The following is a 23,951-nucleotide window of genomic DNA, read 5'->3' as shown; positions in this document are numbered from 1 at the left end:
AGCAGGAATTTGACATCTGAGCAAAAAATAAGTGTGTTTAGCTCTCTTATTTTTCTTTCTTTCTTTGTGGGCAATGGCTAGGATGACTTTTGTGTTTTATACAATTCCAAAGAAACAGTGCTTCCTCATTTAATTCTTCCTATTGCTGTGCAGTAGCAAAATACCATCTTTTCCACTCTTTCTGATATTTTCACACGTGAAGTGCATTAGGTCTGTTAATTTCACTAGCTTGATGCCTTCAACTAAATAATGTTAAAACAAACCTGTTTGTACGCTAGTTCTTTGTCACTGAAATTGCCGTCATTACTGCAGAAGTGTGGTACCTTGAGGCACTGAGTCTTGGCTAACATACCTTCAGACATTTATTCACCATTCTAGTATTGATTCTTCCTTTTCACCAAATTGTACATAACAGGATGTGAAATATTTTTGGCACTGTTCATTAAATGAGTGAGCACATCACAACAGAAGTTAAAGTAGAACAAGAACTAAGAATTAATATGTAGCAGGATAGTTGTACAAAACTAATGTTTTAATTACCAAAGCCAGTAGACTGAACTTGACATGGAGTATAACAGTGTGACAGTGCCTGTAACTTGCTGCAGTTTTGTCTTAATGGAAGAAGCAGATATGACTTCCATTTTGAGGAGCAGAGAGATGAGGGAAAGGGTTGGGCATAGGATCAAATCGTAATGACTTAGTGATTTTCTTCAGTTAACTAATCAATCTCAGTAACCTTTTTAAAACCCATTTTCTAGAGTATCTGTTGCCAGCATCATCTTTCATCAAACCTACAGTGAGCATGGCTGCTGGGGTATTTTACTGGCTGCTTAAAAAAGCTAAAGATGACTGGAAAATGAGAAGGAATGAATTCTGGTCTTCATAGGTAAGACCAGAATTTACAGTGTTGGACTATCGATTTGTGTGAACAGTGGCAAGAAGCCCACCACATCTTCTGCTGTTCTAATTATATAAATCCGAAGTGTTTCTCTATGTGGGATCATTTTAGAGAAATCCGTAAAGTGGGCTTCAGGCTCTATTTAACATTTGCATATGATGTGTTTTACACAACATGGCATTTTTCAAGTGGAAAAACTGTAAGATGTGTCTGAAGGTAGTTATGAACAGTTTGCTGAAAGCTAATAAATTGACCTGTGCTGCCTAGTGCCTATTTGCATGCTCTTAATAGTGGTGCTTAGCAGGTAGCTTACACCTTTTGCATCAAAGAATAATCTTTCTTGCCTTTACCACATAGTAAGAGCATGCATGAAGTAGTTATTGTTGAATATCTGAGGTGTGCTGAATTCATGTCCTCTCTTATTTTGCAGTAACATGCATATCTCTTTGTATTACAAAGCCTAACTCCTTTTAATAACTGTTTAATGAACCTTACTGTAGGCAGAAGATTGGAAATGTTCTTTATTTTTTTTCAGAGGTTAGAAATGGTTATTTACGAAAAATTAATTGACATGCTGTAACTGTGCAAGCATAAAGCAAGCTGTCTATACTGGCCGGTCTAAATAACTGCAAGTACATGTTGCAGTCATTGACAGACAAGAAAGAAGTGATTGCAGCTGCCCCAGCATGCATTCTTTGATGCTTTAAGAGTTTATTTTGTGGTTATATTGCCGTATACATAAGGCTTATCTGGATTCATGTTGGACTTGAATTAATCATCCCTCCTGGAGCGCTCGGACACACCCAGCTGCCTCTGCAGCACTCACTCTTTGCAATCAAATATTTCTGTATCTCCCAATGCATCCAGCATTATCTAGATTATCTCCCCCTTAGTTTGGGTATTGGAGGTTTAGCAAGAGGTCTGTGTTGTATGTATAAATACACCTCACAGTTCCTTGGTCAACATGTTATTCCTGCTTTAATGATGAAGCAGCTGAGGTGTTCTGATCAGTGTTTTCAAAGGTTATAAAACATTTTTAAACAAATCTGTTTTTTTTTCTGTTTCTTTATCATCTATAGGCTCTGTATATGTGGATTTATAGATGCATGATGCGCAAAGTATTGTTTCCAGAACAATGTGTGTTTTGCCCTTATTAAAGGGGTAGGTTTTGGTGTTCTGTGGTAGTTAAGGAATTTTTGACTAATCAAATCTTCTTAGATTTGATTTTTTTTGGGGGGCAGGATTGGAGAAACATTTTAGTTGGCATTTTTCTCCCTAGAAGTTAGGAGAGTGTCAAAAATAGTGCATAAGGTGAAAAGAATGAGATCAGCCACTGAAAATGTTTATGGTGAAGGAACCTCTTGACTTCCCATATCACCAATATTAAGGTGTGAAGTGTCTGTCTGAACCACAAGGCCTTGGACACAGCCATTTTGGGAGGCAAGGAGTTAGTTGGGGATGGAAAGACTGGAGTTTGTATTCTTTCTGCTCTGTTACCCATTGCTATCTTCATGGATCTGACACTCTGTTTATCTGACAGTGCACTCAGTACTGCTTCGCCAGGGAAAATTGCACAAAACAAGCCCAGTGCATCAGCATTTTCATTGTGTATTAAGCTGAGCCTCCCTTCACATGGTCACATCCCCTTTTTAATCTGGGATTCCATGTCCCTTTCCCAGTCCAGCCTGTTTCTGTGGTGTCTATTGCTGGTCTCCCTGAGCTTCTGTTTCTGTGGTTTGAGTGTTTTTTGTGTGGCTGAGTGTTAAGACCTGCAGGACTTTTGGAAGTGGCGTTGTTTAGGGGTTAGGCAATACACTGATTTAGTGTTAGTAGTTTGTCACAGACTGAGGTGATGGCTGCGTTCAAGTTGGATTTCCTCCCAGAGATGATGGTGGACCATTGCTCCTTGAATGCTAGCCCTGTGTAAGTATTTTGTCTTCATGTATAAGCTTATAACTAAAGTGATAGTAGGAATTGCTGTCCCTGAAACCTCTGATGTCTGAACTCCACTTGGGGTGGCAGGGGCAGGAAGAGAGCTGGCAGTTTATTTTCTTGAAGAAATCCAATAGGCATTGACAATTGATGTTGGATTTTGAATAAGGGGGAAAATGATCTGATAATTTTGGGGCTGAGGGCTATGGAGGAATAAAGCTATTTGACAGCACTATTTATAGTATGCTACAGGTCCTGATATTATAAAATCAGTTATTTAAATCAATTGTTGCAAGAACAGTTTCTGTTCTTCCCTATTAATGACTCCAGACTAAACCTTTTAATTAGAAATGAAAGATTCCTTGAATACTGTTGAGTTGCCCAGTTAACAGGAGCCATGCTATGCTCTTGAAGCTACCCATGGCATAGAAGGCAGGGCTGAAAATTATTGGAAGCAGGTAAATGATTTCCACTTGTTCTCAATCGGAATGAAAAGAGGTAGTTTACCTCTTCGTAAAAGGTATTGTTTGCCTTGGCTATTTGGAGAGGTGCTTACCCTTTCTGAGTGGAAAGGTAGAGAGGAGTAAAAGGATTTATGATGATTCCCTTCCCTTCTAGTAATAAGCTTTGTTGTTGCTGAAGTCTCTTCATACAGCTATAAAATTATGAGCTTTTCCTGGCATCAGTTTTTCCTTAGGCTGTGAACAGCAACGTATTGAGGGGAAAAATTAACTAAACGTTACCTGCTTTGGAAATTTTTTGTTTTAAATTCTGTTTGGGTGGGAATATGATTGCAGGCGGACAGTGAGAGGAGTGCTGTTTACTGTAAAGTGCAGTTACAAGCCATTCAAAAACTATCTTTAAAGGAAAAAAGCAGAGATGGAGAGAGCTGACTACTCTGGAAGAAGGCCACCTGTATTCTTCAACAAAGAGTTTGGGGGCGGGGGGAATCATTGTATAGTTACTATTCCACTCCCCAGGTCCTTTCTAGATTATACAGGGGTTGGTCAGCAATTTTAACCTACTAATCACTATAGCAACAATAGGATGTTGTTATAGTCAGTCTTCCACAGAGATGGGTCTTGTGGTATACCAGGCTGTGACTACTGACAACAAGACCTCACATTGCACTTGACAAACAGTCAATACAGAAAGCAGTGTATGACTGTAATCTAGCTGGGTGGAGTATAACACAGTTTTATTAATAGGCTGTAAACTGTTCATATGGCTAGATATAATGCCTTGAAGCCTATTGAAGATTCCCATACTTGAAACTGTGTTGTTGTAGTCTAAGAAGTGACTTTTTTTCTGTGTTAACACCCTACCATAACTCAACTTGATTCAGTCTCTTGACTAACTAGATTGTCCAATCCCAACCTGTTCATGTACAACCTGAGCCTGTTTTTTTTTCCAAATAAGTCTTGAAAGCTCCCTAGTTTCACAAAGAGCTATTGCCTTGTAATCCTTTAATGAAATTTCTCATCTGTTCAGTTGTACCTGTTTCTGGTTTAAGGTGGGTCTTTACCCTAGAAAACAGTCCCACATAGTGACATTTAAAAACAGAAAAAAAAAATTATGCTGTACTTTTCAGTGGTTACTGATAACTTCAGTAGTCTGTGAGTAGACTGAGCTTACGTTCCTTTCTGTTCTGGTTTCTTTCTGTAAAATTTTACATGGTTGAACTAATGATATTTTTCAGTCATCTCAACAAATTTATGTTCTGATTCTCAGATGTTGACTACATTATAGGAACAAACATTAAGAGAAGTTTTAAACAGCTGTGTAGAGGGTGTTTGGTTTCCAAGTACACAGCTTGCCAATGAATGTGAATGATGTTTATGAATATTCTCTGGTATGCAGGACTGGGAATGTGCAAGAGTCTCTCTTTATATGTATATTTTCAACATATACATTTATATATGTGTAGAAACATATTTTTTCTTATCTCACTGTAAGCATGCTTCTTCTAGCTGCAACAGCATGTAAAATCTGTGGAAAAATATAAATAAGAAATTCTTTCTTGTTTTTCATAGCTCAAAGAAAATGAATGGCACGCTGGATCACCCAGACCAACCTGATCTAGATGCTATCAAGATGTTTGTGGGTCAGGTCCCACGGAGCTGGTGTGAGAAGGATCTAAGAGAACTTTTTGAACAGTATGGTGCTGTCTATGAAATCAATGTTTTGAGGGACAGGAGCCAAAACCCTCCTCAAAGCAAAGGTGAGAACTTCTGTACTTCTCAAGTGAGACTTGGGGTCTTAGCTGCTTTCACATAGTTACAATCTTGGCTGTTTGCTGATTCAAACATTCCTGTGTGGTGGAGCTCTGTGTGACCAGATGTGCATGCAAGACCAGGTCTTATAGTCTTTAAGTGTGTGTGCCTAATTATACTTGGACTGTCATTAGCTGAGCTGAGGAAAATCATAAATCTTTATTTTAGAGCTCAGAAGTAATGGGGATTGCTTGAAGAGTATGGATTATAATTGCAAAGCAAAACATCAAATTAATATTGTGTTGCTCCAGAGCATCATTGTGATGCTATGGTATGATGAAAATGTTGCTGGAAGTGTCACAGTTTCAAGATAAAATATAAAATTGAGGTCTTAGTCATTTGTGTACATCAAATCCTAACTAAATGCTGTACCTGGATTTGCAGTTCAGCTATATGCAATATTTTATTTCCTGTGAAACTTAAGTTTTTGGTACTAGCAAATAATTGTTGAGTTTGATAATGGAAGTAGCCAACAACTATTTGGCAAATGTATCTAAAAGTTTGTTTTAGTGTTGTATTGGTGGGGTTGGGTCAGTTCTGAGTATATCCTATTGTATTACACATATAAATATTTTTTTAAGCAGTCACAATCAGTAGTACCTACCTATTTCAATGCCTAACCTCTTCTACTTGTCATACATTTTGCGTTGGAAGGATAGAAGTGGGATTTGCAATTTCTGTACAACACATCAAGATTTGTAGTTTTCTTGGCTAGCATTTTGTTTCAATTGCAGGGTGCTGTTTTGTTACATTTTATACCCGTAAAGCTGCACTAGAAGCACAGAATGCTCTTCACAACATGAAGATCCTCCCAGGGGTAAGAGAAGACCCATGCTTTCTTCACAACTTTATCTTGTTTTTCTGAGCACTGGCACCACACTGATATACAAACGTATGTTATCTTGCCCTCAAACCATGTTTTAAAAGAACTATTCAAAAGAGCAACGTCATGAGACTTGTATGATGATGGATCTTCAGGGAATTTTGGAGCATTTGGGAGAATAATATGGTAGTGAAGTGGGTAGACATGGCTCCTATAATACTCACTGAGAAGGAATGATGGCATATCGTTAGGAACACTTTTCTTTCTTCTAGAAATTTATGTATTGTTACATATGCACTTCTGTAGAGGCAATTTAGGCTACCATTTCTTTCTTCCACAATTCTTACGAGATGTATTTCATATAGTATAAAGTGAATGCATCTAGGATTAAATAATCTTTCTACATTTCAGATGCACCATCCTATCCAGATGAAACCAGCTGACAGTGAAAAGAGTAATGGTAAGCTGTACTAAAGTCTGAGTTTGGCATCATTAGTGCTAGTAGGGAAGCTTGAGGATTTTCCTTTTGTTGAACAGCTGCTGATAAAGTCATCTTGAATTTGAGACCTAATTTTTTTTAAGAAAGGGGGAAAAAAAAAAAAGTGTGTTTTCAGTACAGTAGGTGGCGTAAATGATGTCTCTAAAATTCCATGACTCGGTATCTCCTGCTGCTGCTTATGGTAGAACCATGTTGTCAGTTAGGGAACCATCCAGTGAGTTCTTCTTTGTACTAAGGTGGTTTAAATCTTTGTTATGGACATGGACAGTGGGATTGAGTGCACCCTCAGCAAGTTTGCAGATGACGCCAAGCTGAGTGTTGTTGTTGATACTCCAGAGGGAAGGGATGCCATCCAGAGGGATCTGGACAGGCTAGAGAGGTTGGCCCATGCAAATCTCACGAAGTTCAACAAGGTCAAGTGCAAGGTCTGGCACTGGGGTCAGGGCAATCCCAAACATGGATACAGGCTGAGCTATGAGTGGATTGAAAGCAGCCCTGTGGAGAAGGACTTGGTACTGGTGGATGGAAAAACTGAATATAAGCTGGCAATGTGTGCTTGCAGCCCAGAAAGCCAGTTGTATCCTGGACTGCATCAAAAGAAGGGCTAATAGGTCAAGGGAGGTGATCCTCCTACTCTATTCTGCTCTTGTGAGACCTCACCTGGAGTACTGCCTTCAGCTCTAGGGCTCCCAGCATAAGAAGGACATGGACCTGTTGAAGCAGGTCCAGAAGGTGGCCATGAAGATGATCAGAGGGCTGGAGCACCTCCTCTATGAGGACAGGCTTAGAGATTTGAGGTTGTTTAGCCTAGAGGAGAGAAGGCTCTAGGGAGACCTTATAGCAGCCTTCCAGTACTTAAAGGGGCCATACAGGAAAGATGGGGAGAGATTCTTTATCAGGGAGTGTAGTGATAGGATATGGGGTAATGGTTTTAAACTGAAAGAGGGTAGATTTAGACTAGGTATTAGGAAGAAATTATTTACTGTGTGGGTGGTGAGACACTGGAAGAGGTTGCCCAGAGAAGCTGCGGAAGTGTTCAAGGCCAGGTTGGATGGGGCTTTGAGCAACCTGATACAGTGGAAGGTAGGTATCCCTGCCTATGGCAGAGGATTGGAACTAGATGATCTTTAAGGTCCCTTCCAACCCAAACCATTCTATGAAATCTAGAAATGCTTTTCCAGGTGCTTGACCAACTTGAAGCAAGGCCTGTTGCAGCTAGGGTGGGAGTCAAAACTTCTTGTAGCATATGAGGGAGACTGAGAATTCACAACATGTTTGGTAGAGAAAAAACTGTGACTACTTCTGTACATGGGCCATTTCAGATGGATTAAGACGTTGGGTAAATTATTATTTATCCATGTATTTCCACGATGAGTTTATATGCATATATATAGATGTTCAAATGCATGTGTGTCTATATATATATATATTGCTGCAAGATAAGCAAAGAAGGTGTTTAGCATCTTGTATTTTCAGCCCTTCTAGTCTTGGCTGAATTTTATTTTCTTCATTTGCCACAGTTACTATAAGATTAGCATTGTGTCATGAAAAAGATAATCCTGGTTCCAGAAAGGTTCCATCTTAAGATAATTGAAAACAGAATATGGGATATATGGGTAACATATATCCATCTGCAAATTCCTCCATGTGTGTACAGAATATGTTTTTGTATAAATATATCTAGAAAGGAGTAATTCTTCTGAAGTACTGTTGAGAGGAGAACAGAATAGGTTCTCTAAAATTGATCTTGCGCGCACAAATATCCTGGGAAAATAATGGAACGAGGAAAAAAGTATTTAATGGAATTTTAGGGTGGCAGTTCTGAAGGTATTATAGAATTACATGAGTTTTAGCAAAAAGTGTAGGTGAAAGTATAAATAAGAAAAGAAAGGTTAAAAAAGTATTTTATCTTGCCATTAAAAAAAAGGGATTCTGGATCTCGTGAACTAAAATGGGCTGCAAAAAGGATTTGAAAGCAGCTTTCTGCTCTAAGAGCTTGAAAGTGAACTGGGTACGATAGGATTTAATAGTCAAAGTCACGTGGGCTGGAATAGTTCAGAATTTTCCTCTTCAACACCATGGAAGACTCAGCAAATAAGTTGATTTCCCCTCACCACTAAATAGAAGAAGACTTTCTCTCTTGAAGCTTCAAATTGTGCAACAGCCTTCATCATATTATATTTTATATTGTGCTGAATGTTGTATTTGCAAACTGGTTTATATTTCCAAATGGTATTCTGCATACTTGCTTTTAAAGGATGAAGCAAATTATTCTTAAGAGGTGATTAGCATCCTTAAATAAGTAAAAGTTTTGCCCTGGATTCAAATTCACCCCACTCCCTTAAGTGACCTTAAACTGACATTAGTAACTGCTAACTGAAAAGTTAAGAGAAGGGTCTTTCTGGACCATTTATTTTAAAATGGTCTGCATACTGAAAGGTATCCTTCAACTCTAATGTGTCTAGTAGCATCAGCATTTAGAGGCAAGGTACAGTAGCACACAGTCCATCGTTTTTGAGGTGTTATTTTCAGGCTTTTGGTACAGACCAGAATGGGTGAATCTGAAACAGAACTGAAACTGTTCTGTTTTAGCAGCTACTGTTGCTTCCACTGTTGAGACAGGAGAATGAGGAAACAGGCGGATCTAAAGTGATTGGCATGATAAAGAGGCTAGAAAGAAGCTTTTTGCAGCTCACTTGTTTAGATAGTTAGCTACGTTGGTAGTCTAGCAATAGAAGAGAAAGAGAGGATGAAAATAGTCCAATAAAATACATACAAGTCTTCACTCACTCACCAGGAACTGACTGTAGGAGATACAGGGAAGTCCTGAATCTGATACACTTCTTTCCTTTTCTTACATTCTTGCAGTTCACAGGCTTGCAATGGAGAAACAGTCAGCAAAATGTAAACATAAAACATGATGAAACAGGCATCCTTCGGGTTCATTGAGGTATCTCATATGCATCCTCTTAAACTGAAGAGATTCCATTCGTGGGAATCTGGTTTTGACAAGCACCTACCCTAAATACATGGGAAATAACGGCAGTTGATGGAGAAGACTTAATAAAATAAGATCTAGTAAGCGCATATTTGCTGGTAATACTCTTATCCTTTGATTTCTTAGCAGTAGAAGATAGGAAGTTGTTTATTGGAATGATATCCAAGAAGTGCAATGAAAATGATATCCGAGTGATGTTCTCCCCCTTTGGGCAGATTGAAGAATGCAGGATATTGCGGGGCCCAGATGGCCTGAGCCGAGGTAAGCAGGGAGCTTTTGTAACAGTTTGGGGTTCTTCATTGGATGAATCCTGTTGCAACTCAAGGTGGCATTTCAGCTCTTTCTGTGATTCTCCCCACCCCACTCTCCACAGGCATTTTCATTTCTTTATTCATCCCAGTAATTGTGGATGTAGTGAATGACTTGATTCCTTTGTTTTTTCCCTAGGTTGTGCATTTGTGACTTTTACAACAAGAGCCATGGCACAAACAGCAATCAAAGCAATGCACCAAGCACAAACCATGGAGGTAAAACAAGTTAGTGGGTGTCAGGAGATGTAATTTGTCAGGCACTCACTATGGAGTTTGGAGGACTAGAGAGCAGAGAGAAGGATAAGTGCAGTGTGTGTTTCTTCACAAATACTACCCCTGGACCTTTGTGTTTGTTCTGCTTCTGTTTTTAGAGCTCGAGATAGAAACTTGATTTGCAGAGAAAATACCAAAATACAAAATAGAATTAAAAGCAAATGAGGTTTTGAACCTTTAATGAAATGTGCTGTTTGAGTATATATAAGTATGTATGCATGTGGGGGGAGAGGAATGCTTCCAATGACCGGGTCTTAATGCAGTATTTTTGTGACTGCTGCGGATAGCAAGTATGTAATTGTTTCAATTGCTGTTTGCAGGGTTGCTCTTCTCCCATTGTGGTAAAATTTGCAGACACGCAGAAGGACAAAGAGCAGAAACGAATTGCTCAGCAACTCCAGCAACAAATGCAACAGATCAGTGCTGCCTCAGTATGGGGAAACTTGGCTGGTCTCAACACACTTGGACCCCAATACTTAGCAGTGAGTTTCTGGTTTGGGTTCTTTTTCATCTCTTCCAGGATTACAGACACTGTAATGTTGTCTTGTAGTGTTTTATGTATTCATTTTTAGAATGCTCCTAACAGATAGGAGCAGGGTTCTTAATCACCATTTTGTGGCTGAGGAGGCTGAAATGAAGTCATATGCTAACAGCTAGTCAGGATACATTTAAGTGAGGATTTCAACGCCAGTCACTGTAGCTGTAACTGCTGAAACTCTTCACCACCCCCACCCCCCATCTTCTGTAGAATGACTTTGCTGGGAAGATTTTCTTTATGTGTTACGGCCTCAATGTTTACCCATATAAATACCCTTTTCATGTATATCTGATGACATAGTTCTTGTATTCCTCTTCCATTTTTCCTTTCATGCCCTTCCAGTGAAACCTAGTACAGTAGTTGGTGCTGTCCCAATAGAAAAGATGATCAGGTTAGAAACATCAAGCAGCTATTATGCACAGTAAAAAAAAAAAAAAAAAAAAAAAAAAACAAAACCAACAACAAACAAACAAACAAACAAAAAAACACAACAAAAAACCCCAGACAAACCAACCACAAACCCCGCACAAACAAAAAAAAAAAACAAAACACCAAAAACCCACAGAAAGTAGAGATAAACTACTCTCTTTAGCAAAATGACACAACAGAAGGTAGTCTGCACTGATTTTAGTTGATTTTTCTGGGTCCCTAAAGGGTGAACTTTTCATGAACTAATGTGCTGTGGCTCATGAGGGTTGCCACAATAGCTATGAGAACTGTATTCATGCAATACAAGGTCTGGGGAACAGAAAAGGAAAATGTAATCTCATTCTTCATATGGTATACTGTTGAAATGAGGGCATTCTCTTTTACTACTGCTTTAGGTTTGATAGATTAGAATTTTTTATAACACCTAGGAGAAAAGAATAGGAAATCCCTCTAAATAGCTTCCGAGGCTTGAAATTTCTCTCATGGCTGCTTTGCTTAAGGGAACTGGAGGGGGTGCCCGCTCACAGTGGCTCTTTGGTTTTGGAATGGCATTTGTTATTTGTCCTATGCTGGCAGTGTCAGCTGTAAGGTCTGGCTTGAGGTAGTATATCCTTAGGGATGAAATTCTGCCCTGAGGTGCTTTGAATAGTTCTCTCTCACTACTAATTCTAATGGTTTTGTCTTGGTGTATTAGCTATAAACTTCCCTCAACATCAGTTATGTTGAGTGAGGAAAGCATTGTGCTGTTGCTTTGGCTGCAATGTGATGCATGGGCAACGTGGATTTTCACGATGGTGGTGCTCTGGCTGAATTGTGTAAGGGGAGTTCTCTTTATGCTTTGCTACAATGTGGTGCATGGGCAGTGGGAGTTCCCTTTGTGACGGCGCTCTGGCTGTGGTGTGATGCAGTTTCTCCCAGAAGCGGAGCCAGCCCTCACTCTCACTCTTGTTTTGTTTTTTGGTGTAATGTCTAGCTTTATTTGCAGCTCCTTCAGCAGACAGCAGCTGCGTCATCTGGGAACCTGAACACATTGAGCAGCCTCCACCCAATGGGAGGTGAGTTTTTTTTTCCACCCAAAGACAAGTTCAGTGGCAAAGAAATGAGGAGGAGGGTAGAAAAAGTAGCCAAAAGACTGTAGACACATTAACCCCATTTGCAACAAGTAGTTCTGAGTTTATCCACTCCTTTGGAATGACAGGAATCCTCTGCTACAAGTGTGGGTGTTCCTTAATCTTAGTTAACCATTGTCCCCAAGGTAAGTGGTGGTATGCTGGTAATCTCCCCTACCTCTAGCATTTAAAATTACCTTCCCTTTTGGGTACAAAAAGATGGCTATGTATATTTACTTTCATCCAAACAGGTGCATATTTGAAGCATTGTGTTTTGAAGTAAGCACTAATGCACGTGTTTCGGTAATAATGGATTCTTAGGTTTCCTGTTTTAGATTCTTTGGTCCTAAATACATCAAAGTTGAAAATGCAGTGTTGGTAGGAATGTGAACTAGTCCTTCATTCAGGTTCTTCAATTCCTTTGTTTGAATTACAATTGATTACACTATTGCTATTAGGGAAATATCAGCTTAATAGGTATGAGCCAAATTCCTTGCTGTGGACTGCTAGTCAGAATATTCACTAAGTATAGCAGTATTGGGACTGCAAATTGATTCTCCCTTCTGTCTTCACAGGGTGGGGAATAATAAAACACGTTAATAACTCCGTTCACTACATTCTCTAAATTATTTCTGCTGGCAGAAAAACTGTAGTTTTTGTTTTAATACTGACCATTTTAAGCTTTTAAAATTGCCTCCTGGAGTTGTATGGTAGTTCACAATACTACATGCCCTGTCTATGCAGAGGTTGATCTAAAAGTGTTAAAAAAGTACAAATACACTTTACAACTGACTTGTTACTGATGGGTATACCAAAACAATTGCAAGCTTTTACAAAGCGTTACATTTTCGGTCGTAAGAACTTTGATTTATACTTGAGGTAAATTCTAACCTTAGCTTCGTATGTTTACTTTTTTCATGTTAGACCTCTTCAGAGCTCTTTAGATCTAAGACTGTTGCCAAAAGCAATTTTTTAAAAATCAGTTTCACTAATATCCTCTGTGGTGGTGATCTATAATAGATTTTGTTATGTGCACGATATTGTTCTTTTTCCCCCTCTTGTGTCTGTTTAAAAGCAAGTGGTAATAAAGGAGAAAAACAGTACAGCAGTTCATGTTAATTGTTACTACAATAAGGATTGGGGCGGGGAAAAGGGGCTAACTAGCTGAGGTTGCCTGTGAAGTTTCCAGGGTAATTCTGTCTTCACTATTTAAAAAAAAAAACAAAAAAAAACAAAAAACAAAAAAAACTTAAAAATTGAGAACTCAGATGTATAAATAGTGTGTTGCATGGTGTTCTGAAAGAATTATTCCAAGTCTGTAATTCTTCACAGAAAAGAGTTTTAGTTTCAAAGTCTTGTTAATATATTAGCTGATCTCCTTTCTTGAAATTTATAGAAAGAAAAATTGAGTAGATAATTAGATCCCAAACTATATCATACTTCGTAGACAAAATTTTGTCCTGACTCTGAAAGCAGATGGGAAAACAATGTGATGACAAGAGGACAGGTGCAGTGCACACATGCCAAACTGCTTCAGAAAGGAAGCAAGCTGCTCTGTTCTTCACTAGCTCTAACACTTGCACTTTTAACCCTCTGTAGCACAATAAGAACAAAAAATAAAACTTTTTGGTTTTAACTTCATGCCATGGCATCTTGAGAATCTAAATAAAGGCAGAATCTTTCTACTTCAGGCACTAAATGTGGTTAGGGAAACAGACCCTCTCACAAAAAGAAAACACTTGAAAAAGATTTAAAAAAAAAAACAATAAATGAACTATGCTAGGGGTAGCAGAAGGTTTTAGAAAATAAATAGTTTATACTGCCTTGTCACTTACATTATGTTGTCTGTTTACATACTTAAATTACAAAACTGAGATTTTAATTATTTGAGATGTGTGCTTTGTCACCAAGTACTTGCTAAGCATCCAAAAGACGAGGTGCCACATCTGTTTGACCAGTTGACTAGCCTACATGTACATTGGCGGATCTTGTGGTCAGGAGTTGCCACTTAACATTGTCTGACAATTGACTTGCTTTTTGACTGCCAAAGAGACCAAACAAAAGGTGCTGATACTCAGCTGATGGTGGGTTAAAGGTCTGACTTTGTGGCCACTGTGGTGTGTGGGCCACCTTGAAAGAATTCTGCAGTTATTACTGTTCTCATACAAAGAGAGTGTGGAGAGACAGGAGACAAGAGGCGGTTATTGGTCTGGTGTCTTGATGAGTTCTCTGGCTTGCAGATGTGCTGTCAGACCCTGGCTTAACTCTCAGGTAAAGCTGCTATGCTTTTGTGACTGGAGAGAACACTGCTTGAAAATTTCCGTACTCTGGAGTCTACATCTGGTCTTTTATGGAAACTCATCGATCTAGGCAAAGAATATTTTTAGTTCCAACAAGGAATCACAATGTAGAAAAAGATCAGTAACTAGTATTAAGCCTGTTGGTTTTAAGCTCCTTCCCATTACTGCCTTGTGAAGTGCTGAGGTTGCTGGATCTGTTAAGCTTGGATGGTGGTGACTATTATAGAAGAAACTGTGCATTCTTCAATGTGTTGCAGGACTGAATGCGATGCAATTACAGAACCTGGCCGCATTAGCAGCTGCAGCCAGCGCAGCTCAGAATACACCGAGTGGTACCGCTGCACTCACTTCCTCCAGCAGTCCTCTGAGTGTGCTCACCAGCTCAGGTAAGAGACTGCCTATGCGGTAGTGTGTTATGACGTAGGTTGCCTTAGGAGTCATTTAAGGATAGATGTCACCTGTTTTGTCTGTCCCTCTTTGTCACTTTCATGTTGATTCTTTAATAGATAAGCAGTTTTACTTGTAGATTAACTGGCCTTTGTTTAGGGTAGATATCTTTGCCACCAGCAAAGGCTTTTATACCTGCTGTGTTCCTTCCCTCAAATGGTCAGATTAATTGAGAGTAAAAAGAATTTTTGAGGTCATCATGAAGCAGAAAGGTAGGTGACCTCTTTCTAGTCACATTATTACAATCACATCATGTATTTGGTTGATCTGTGGTTTTAGGCAGGTACTGTGGCAGATGTACCCTGTTCCTCTGGACATGGAAATAGAAGATGCCTTAAGCATGAAGTAATGCATTCTGTGCACTATAACAGTGCAGTTTATATTCCTCTGGCATTAATGAACACAAGGATACTCTGACTACCTCACAGAGGTAGAATAAGCAGACCCCTAGCACATTTAGAAAGCATTGTCTAGAACTGAGTGTATAACTTGCACATAAAAATCAGTATCTTGCTCTTCTGCATTTTTTTGTTTTTGGTGGGGTTTTTTTTGTTTGTTTGTTTTTTGTTTTGTTTTTGGTTTTTTTTTAACTTTAGCCTCTCTGGATAATGTACATAACCTAGAATGTCCAGTAATGTTCTTTTGCTGCCTTATTATTGAATGTGATCATTAAATGCAACAAAAAAACCCCAAAAAGTAAATTAAATTGTGCTTACATCAGACATGGTCAGTTTTTACCACAAATGAGGATCAGTATCGTAGTCATTTTTTTGTATCCTATTTTCAGTTATTTCTAAATCTTGACATGGGAAGGGAGATCCTGTATTTTCAGGGTGTCAGTTTCCCAGCATCTATGGTGTGTGGGTTTGGTTTTGGTTTTTTGGTTTTTTGATTTTTTTTTTTTTTTAATAAAAAGCCAAATTGCTTATCCAGTTTTGAAATACAGCCTACAGAGCTGACATCTTCACCTGTGATTGTGAGAAACCAAAGGGGATTGGGCGGTGTTTTAAATTTCCACAGGTAGCTTTTCATATTGCATAGGAGGACCAAGGAGCTGGACTAAGAGATTATAAAGAGATCACAAGGAAAAGCTGTTGAGAAAACCTTATGTCACACGATCAGGAGTTAAACCGTGGGTGCTTTGCAGAGTTTTCTACTTAGAGAAATCCCCAAGAAAGAATTCAGTTCAAAGAGTGTTCTGTTGCTAGACAGGATTGGTTTTACATAAAAACTTTGTGGTCTGCAATCCTTAAAGATTAAAATTTCAAAATATATCTTGACTCCCTACTATGGTATCATATTCTATAATTTAAAAAAAAAACAAAACAACCTAACAAAATGTTGAGGCTATAGAAGGGCTGCATTTATAAGCCACTAATGCTGCTTCATCATAGAAAAAGCATGAAGGTGAATATATCCAAGAATTTCTCCCACATTTCCTCATACAGTAACAGAGCTGGAATTGTCAGGTTACTATTTGCTGTGTCTGGAGTTTACAACTGAGATTTCCTTGTTGGCGCTCTCATCTACTGGCTGGAGCAAGTTTGTTTTCTGATTTGTTGAGGTGAGGAAAAGGACTGGCAGGTTGTGAAGTTCAAATGCCAGACATGTTAGAAAAGGCAGAGGCAGCCTCTTCTCAGAAGTCTACAGTGAAGGGACAAGGGCAGTCGACATAAGTTGCAACAGAGGAAATTCTGAATGGATATAAAAGAAAAATAAAATTAATGGTGAGAGTGATTAAGCTCAGAAACCAAGTGCCAGAGGGGGTGTGGAGTCTCCGTCATTTCAGAGATTCAGAATGCAGTTGCAAAGGACCCTAAACAGGCTGATCCAACTCAGGTTAGACCAGCTTTGAGTAGACCATTAGACTAGATGATCCACAAAGGTCCCTTTCAACTGAAGTGATGCTACTGTTGTGTGATTCTTTGGGATTGGTTTCCCCTCCATGAATTTTGGCTGTTCCGCAGCACTCTGCAGGTTCCTTTTTCCCCTTGATGAGAGACACATCTCAGGACTCTGTTCCACTTTTGATCATGCTGATGGAGGGCCTAGGGGGTGGGGAGAAGTCCATTTTTAAGCATGTTCTGTGCTGAATCCAAACAACTTTCTGATTGCCAGTCGTGTTGATAAATGATTGTGTGTCAGCAATTAAGTAATCATGATGGGTCATTTGAATTAATATCCTATACAGATGTATCAGTTCACTCTTCACAGGCTTGTAACATGAAGCAGTCACTATTGTATTGCTCTTTAAACTTAATTCCAATTATCATTCTAAAGAGTAGAGATTAGCTTTGTTCAAAAGAAATAAAAAGTTCTGGAGGATATGTGGTCTATATGTAGTCACTGACATCTAACTCTGAAAAAGTTTCAGTGCTTTTCATTAGAGGTATGAACATGCTTCACCTTTTAAAACCGTACTTAAGTTGGGGGGAAGAGGAAGCCTCAGTGTATACAGACAGCATTCAATCTCATGATACTTCCTGTAATTGTACAACTTTTTAACTCTTTACTCTGAACTAACTATTATCTCTTACAAAAGCAAACTTGAAATTCTCTTTTGATTAATATTTGTATGTGCATTCATGCTGTATGTCTGCACATAGAAGGCTGTTGGACTCCACACATTCGGAGCATCCCTCCTGAACCATACCTAGACCTTGAAAAAAAGTCGGTGTATAGCTGTTCAGTACCACGTGTTAGTAAGTGCCTTGTCTGTGGGACATATGGCAAAGTCTACTGTGATAATCTCTTAAACCTAACTGCAGATGAGGTGACTACCAGCTTGACTTCTATCCATCTATCATCCAAATGTTCACCTGATGTTTATTTGGACATCTGTCCCAGATTGTCCTCAAATTGCACAATTGTTGGAAAAATTCAGACAATCATTATGCATCGTTACCTTTTTGATTTTCTTTCATCTGCACTGATATCTTTTGTGTTTGGGGAAGTTGAAAGTCCACATGGTACAGAATCTGTGGACAGGGTACATGTGAGAATGCTTGAACTCAGATGTGTTAAGTATTGTTTTTGTGCTGTCTCCCTACTTATTTCGGGTGATTTTGTTTAGACAGTATTGTGTGTTTTGATGTAGAACAGAATGGAGCAAAAACTTCAACCTTGCAGTAAAGCAGCTACTCTTTGAAACTGAACAGACTGCTGCTGCATCCACCTATAGGTAATCCATGTTACAGAGACTGTGGCCTTAGATAAACTCATTTAAACTGCTGGCTAGTGAAAGGGACATTCAAGAAAATATTATAGAAGTATTTCAGGATTGAGTGTCTTGTCTGCCATCTTTTCAACTTGGACATCAGTAAGAATTGTCAGCTCCAGAGCAAAGCAGAATGGTTGCAAAAGCTGATGTGTTTCCATTTCTTCTGCTTTCAAAGGCCCAGCAAAGACTAGATGACTTTGCTTACCTTAGTGTGCTGACCTCCAGGAAAATCATTTTCAGAGACATCATAGTCTTTCTGCTTTTACTGGAACTAATTCTGGTACAGTTCAGTCAGATTCATTGCTTGAATTTTAGTGCTCTTTAGCTCATTGCTTGGATGCTAGATGACTGAATTAGAACAGACTTACTGTTCCCTTAGTTTACCTACCTCCACAAGTGGGTAGTTGATGTCCCTTTCCAAGTTTCATTATCTTTCCTAGCTATTCTTTACTACATATTCAAATTTTCTGAAAACCTTTTCAAGTATTTTCAGCTAGTTCTGTTAGACTTAGCCTTTTTGTCTAGATGCAACTCAGTAGATAGATCTAAGAAAACATAACTTCAGTAGCAAACAAAAAAAACTCAACAACCCACCAGAAACTGCACAGAAACAATGTTAAGAATTAGGGATGGAGTAAAAAACATGTATAAAACTATATTGGTTTTCCATCTCCACTACTGTGTGCTGTTTTCTGATCTAAAATAATACACAATAAATAGAAGAACAGTAAGAATGACTGTAACTGTGGGACTACTTCCCTAATAGGAGCAATGAGGGAGCCTGAAAATAGAAGACTGACATGGGAGAAGGATATGATTGCAGCCTACAAATATATATTAGTGTTGTAATGAAGACAAGTAGGAAAACAGCAGTCATTAGATTTTTTGAAGACAAGAATTACAGGATATCAGGTGAAGTTGTCAGCTGACAGTTCAAAAATAAAAAGTGCTCTTTCTTTGCATAGAGCATGATTAAATTGCAGAACTTCTGCCTTAGAACATCATAGAGTCAAACAATTTGGTGACCAAAATGCACTGAAATTAATGGATGAAAATCATAATTTTAATACAAAGACATTGCCCTTGGCTGAAAAAATCCTAGATTCACAAATTGCTGCATAGGTATATAGACTGTACTTAGGGAGTATTCTTTTGTAATTGCTCTGTATTTCTGTACTGTTATTTATCTGCCTCTAGTCATGAGAAATGAGGTGCTGACTCAGTAAAGAAAATAAACCAAACGGTGTTAAATTTTCTTGGCGTTTTCAGTACTTCTTGTTGTACGTCTCTTGTCTTGCTTAAAGAGATTTCTGATAGTCAGATAAACTAAAATAACTGTGTTCAGCTTTTTGTAGTGGTTTAAATTAATTTAGTTAAAATCACAACCTTTTTAAAATATGGAAGGCATCCATTCCCTCTGTTACTTTGCTCCCTAGCCTTGTCTTCGTTCTTTTTTTCCCCATACCATTACTGTTTTATTGTTTTGGGTTTTTTTTAAATTATGTTCTCATCTGTCAAATGTAGTGTCTTTAATTCTGCAGATTAGCAATGAAGTGTTGCAGAAACAAGTGATCTTCTGAAATCGAGCTGTATCTATTTTATCTATATTATAGATTTATATTGTGTATTTATGATACATATACAATACATCTATACATATATAAACATGTAATATCTATATTGTATCTATATTTTATTCAGCTAGCTGTGCTATTTTTCCTACTGACTTGAGGGTGATACTGTAACTTATTCTCTGTATTTTTCCAACATTTAATATGCTACTGATAGTAAGATGGGAAGTGTCTGCTCTTCTTCAGAGTAAGCATCTTAAAGTACAGTTTGGGACATTGTCTTTCAATTTCTGACTTGTTAAGAGAGTTTGTGTAGAGCTTTTCCTAGAGCAGGTTTGTAATTTCCTCTGTCAGTACAAAAACTAAACAGTGATAAGGAAGTGCAGCTCCGTGGGTTCTTGTGCAGCTTTTGTTAGGTACAGCTACTTTAATTATGTACAGTTTTTGCTGGGGCTTGTTTGCTGTATGCCATTTAAATAGTTACCATATTGCACTCCAGCAGAGACTTTGTGCCACATATTCACCATTTCATATATGTAGCATGTGTGAATCTGCTTGAAAGATGTTAACAATTCTTTTCAAAGTTTTAATGGACGTACACGGCATAACTGAGAATCACAAAAACACAAAGGAAACTGAAAATGCCTAAATTTCAGTTCTTCTGTTACCCACTTGGTCAGACAGATAAATTCCTCTTGAAAGCAGACTACGAAACGCCTCTACAACACCAGTTTTCAGTATCTTTTAATGTGTAGAAGCCATAAATATTTTTCAGTGGATCTTGTGCAGTAAATTTAAATTCCTGGGTTAATAGCAATGTACATAGCTTTTCTTATTTACCTTCTTCAGATTTCTTAACATGTTTGTGGACTACTTCGAAAACCACTGCTATATAATTATATAAATATACTATCCTTATTTTTATAATGTCCATAATCTTTATAGATGACCTTAATTTGAACTTCTGTTTCTTTTGATATACCCGCTTGGCAAACTTATTTCTCATGGTTTTGATGTCTATTTCTGTAGAACTGACTCTGCTTATTGTAGAATTTGGCAGGCCATGTGTAAGCTGTTAGTCTGCTTGGTACTGTATCTATAGACTTCTCTTACTGAGTAAACGTGGTTGAAGATGTGAGTAGCACGGTCAACAGAGGATAGACTATGTATTTTGGATTACATTCCAAGGCTTTTCTTGGCCCTAGTCCCAGCTACTGCAGCAGGATTTTTAATGGAAAATTATTATGTGCATGTGCTGCTCCTGTTCTGGCAGTATGGGAAAACCGTATGTTCAGTTTGACTGGATCTTACTTTAATGTCCCTAGTATCAGTGTTTCAGGTCTCTTTCACCTTGTGTGATGTTTGAACGACAGATGTTAGTATGTAGCAAGTGATTCTTACTCACTTTAGTCAGAAGGAAACAGGCGTTGCTGTTAGTCACCTTATGTTGAGGTACAAAATTTAGCTAACGTTCGTATATTGTCTGAATCTTAGGTGTCTTACACTTAATGAAGTTATTATTGCTACAAAGGGTAGATGTTATGATGAAGTAGAAATTTTTCAAAATGTATGAAGGGATTAGAAGATGTAAGCAGTATGATCAATCAAGTTGTGTGGGTTTGGGACTTTTTTTTACATATAGTATACTGTGTTGCTTTACCAGCCTTTTCTACAGAAATAACTTAATGAAGAAGTTGAATTATCAGGACCAAAAATACTGCTTGAAGTTTAATTATCTTATTTTAATAGCAGGTTCTTCACCTAGCTCCAGTAGCAGCTCCTCTGTTAATCCAATGGCTTCTCTTGGAGCATTGCAGACGCTGGCAGGGGCTACAGCAGGCCTCAATGTTAGCTCTTTAGCAGGTAAGCTATGTGGTATATTGGGGGTATAGCTGATAATCATTCCTTAGGCTGTGCTAGTTCTGTGGGGGGCTATTTCTGCTCCTTGCTTCTTATAATAGTGCAGGGTATTTGAAGGATAATTGATCTGGTTCAGTGGAAGTACTCAGTCATCTTTATTTCCTCTTTCTTATACAGGAATGGCAGCCTTAAATGGAGGACTTGGCAGTGGTGGTCTCTCAAATGGGACAGGTAGCACAATGGAAGCCCTCACGCAGGCTTATTCTGGAATCCAGCAATATGCTGCTGCTGCATTGCCCACACTCTATAACCAGAGCCTCTTAACACAGCAGAGTATTGGTGCAGCGGGAAGTCAAAAAGAAGGTAGGCAGAAAGTTGTAGGAACAACTTGAGAGAGATTTTCAAAAGGACAAGCCCAGCTTTTGCAGCTACCTTATCTGCAGAGCTTTTATTTGGTGGCATTTTTTAGAATCTTAAAGTTACTGAATATAAAGAAGGAAAACCTGTGAGATCTCTCTGTTAAGGGCTGTCCAAAGTAGTTTTTATACAGGAGGTTTCTTCCAGGATTTGTCTAGTCTTAAATTCTTAGTAATTGTACTCTTCCATTTTCTCTGAGGACAGGAGTATGAATCTGCAGCCTGATACACCCCACTGTCAGAGAATCAGTTGAGGTTTTGTTAATTTTGTTTTCTTGGTCCTTCACCTCTTCCCACAGATACTTAATGCCGACCTCTTCACTCTTCAATTTCAGAATCAATTTAACATGCAGTGTAAAGTAATGAAGAATGTAGGAGTAAGTTTTCAGTAGAATGTAGGGTGATGCTTAGAAAAGAACCTGTCAGATTACAAGTAATGCAATTGCTTGTATTTTGTATTGAGATTTACTTGGCTTCTTTGGGCCACTAGCTTTGTATAGCCATTTTTGGTTTAATCAGCATCTGGGGCTCAAACTTACTGTTCAGCTTTCGTTACAGCAAAGATCTGTGAACCAGTGTTGGCACAATGTGGAAATTACAAGCAAAAATGGTGAGAAAGACCTAGAATTATTTGAAGGTTCAATCCCAGCAAAGGGTCATGCTCATTTATTCTGGCATCAAGTACTCCACAGAAGTGTGAACAGCAGTTTCATTGTTTTATCTAGAAAATTTGGCTTGAATGGCTCTTTCACCATTTTTTATGAGGTGGGCTTATGTTATCCTTGCTCTTTATGAATTTATGTTCCTACTTGTTGTTTGAAGGTCCAGAGGGAGCCAATCTGTTTATCTACCATCTCCCCCAGGAGTTTGGGGATCAGGATCTGCTGCAGATGTTCATGCCATTTGGAAATGTCGTCTCTGCCAAGGTTTTCATTGACAAGCAGACCAATCTAAGCAAGTGTTTTGGTATGTTGAGTCTAATCATTACCTGAAGAAAGGTGGCTGCTTTCTAGTAATCTCTTTTCCAGTATATTGTTTAGTCCAGCTTTTAGGTCAAGTAGCGACTCTTTCTCTATATCCCTAATAAATAAATATGAACTCTTCCAACAATGAACTGTATTTTCCTGATTTTTATTGGGACTTTTTGCTTTTCCTGGTTTTTGTACTATTATGCCTCATTATACTGTTACGGCCCTAGATAATTCACTATGATTCATGTTTGCAGACTGTAATCATGGTATGCATGGATCCTTTTCTTTCCCCTTTCTATACTTTCACTAATTGTTTATGTAGCTGTGTATACTACAGCTATATACGTACTACATTATCATTATGAATGATTTCTATTAGTATTTTTATACGTAATTATCATGGCTATCCTATAGCATAGGAGCAATTGACTCTCATGTTCTGTAAATGCTCTGAAGGCAATTTTTAATGCTTTCTCCTAATTCTTGAATACTTTGTAATGGTAAAACCATTTCAGCCCTTATTTACTACCTAACTTTGGTTGCATCTCTTCTCCTAATTTTGCTCTGCTTATTGTGTATTTAGATGGGAGGCACATCAGGGTGGGAAGTGTATCCTAAAACTGTAAATGAACCTGTCATGCTATTGTTACTACCCAAATAGATTCTCTTCAGTTAACTGCTTAAGTCTGTGATGCCAAAAGAGCAAAGAACGTATTCTTCCTTAGCTTGTGTAGTAGGAGGCTGCCCATGTGGACTGAGAGTCATGATTTTATTTTCCTCACTTTGAAACCCCAGTGCAAGCTGTAAGCTCTCGTGACTATTTTGATAGATGGAGATTTCTTGTGATGGACTAGGAGAGGTGAGCCTTTCTCTATGGTTTTCATAGCTTTGTGCCTACATCATATCCGGTATTTTTTAGTATTTGATCCAAAAGGTGTGGACAATCTGATGCATTGTGATAACACAAAAATATGCTGAGCATAAGGCGGTAACACCTGCACATGGAGTGATCTCCCCAGGTAGTGATACCAGCCATTGACTGAAGTTATTTTAAAATGGGTTCCTTCAAAACCCTGGAGAAGT

At 38.4% G+C, this 23,951-nt stretch overlaps 1 protein-coding gene across 2 annotated transcripts in view; it reads left to right on the top strand.

The window, feature by feature from the left end:
- Positions 1–2,744: 2,744 nt before the first annotated feature.
- CELF1 (CUGBP, Elav-like family member 1) overlaps positions 2,745–23,951 on the top strand; it is a 28,888-nt gene continuing 7,681 nt past the window's right edge. Inside the window, exons 1-12 of one of the 2 annotated variants that reach the window (XM_010287291.1) lie at positions 2,745–2,821; positions 4,864–5,051; positions 5,838–5,920; positions 6,338–6,386; positions 9,553–9,684; positions 9,871–9,950; positions 10,328–10,489; positions 11,948–12,029; positions 14,641–14,769; positions 21,374–21,484; positions 21,659–21,844; positions 22,720–22,863. In XM_010287291.1, the coding sequence (XP_010285593.1) occupies positions 2,751–2,821; positions 4,864–5,051; positions 5,838–5,920; positions 6,338–6,386; positions 9,553–9,684; positions 9,871–9,950; positions 10,328–10,489; positions 11,948–12,029; positions 14,641–14,769; positions 21,374–21,484; positions 21,659–21,844; positions 22,720–22,863 (1,417 nt within the window). In that variant the 5' untranslated portion in view covers positions 2,745–2,750. Of the gene's footprint in view, positions 2,822–4,863; positions 5,052–5,837; positions 5,921–6,337; positions 6,387–9,549; positions 9,685–9,870; positions 9,951–10,327; positions 10,490–11,947; positions 12,030–14,640; positions 14,770–21,373; positions 21,485–21,658; positions 21,845–22,719; positions 22,864–23,951 lie in introns of both variants that reach the window. The other variant, XM_010287290.1, reaches the window with a different exon arrangement.

This window comes from Phaethon lepturus, unplaced genomic scaffold (assembly GCF_000687285.1).
Source record: "Phaethon lepturus isolate BGI_N335 unplaced genomic scaffold, ASM68728v1 scaffold12815, whole genome shotgun sequence".
NCBI classification, from domain to species: Eukaryota; Metazoa; Chordata; class Aves; order Phaethontiformes; family Phaethontidae; genus Phaethon; species Phaethon lepturus.
Note: the sequence above shows the minus strand (reverse complement) of the source record. Positions and strands in the feature narration are given on the sequence as shown.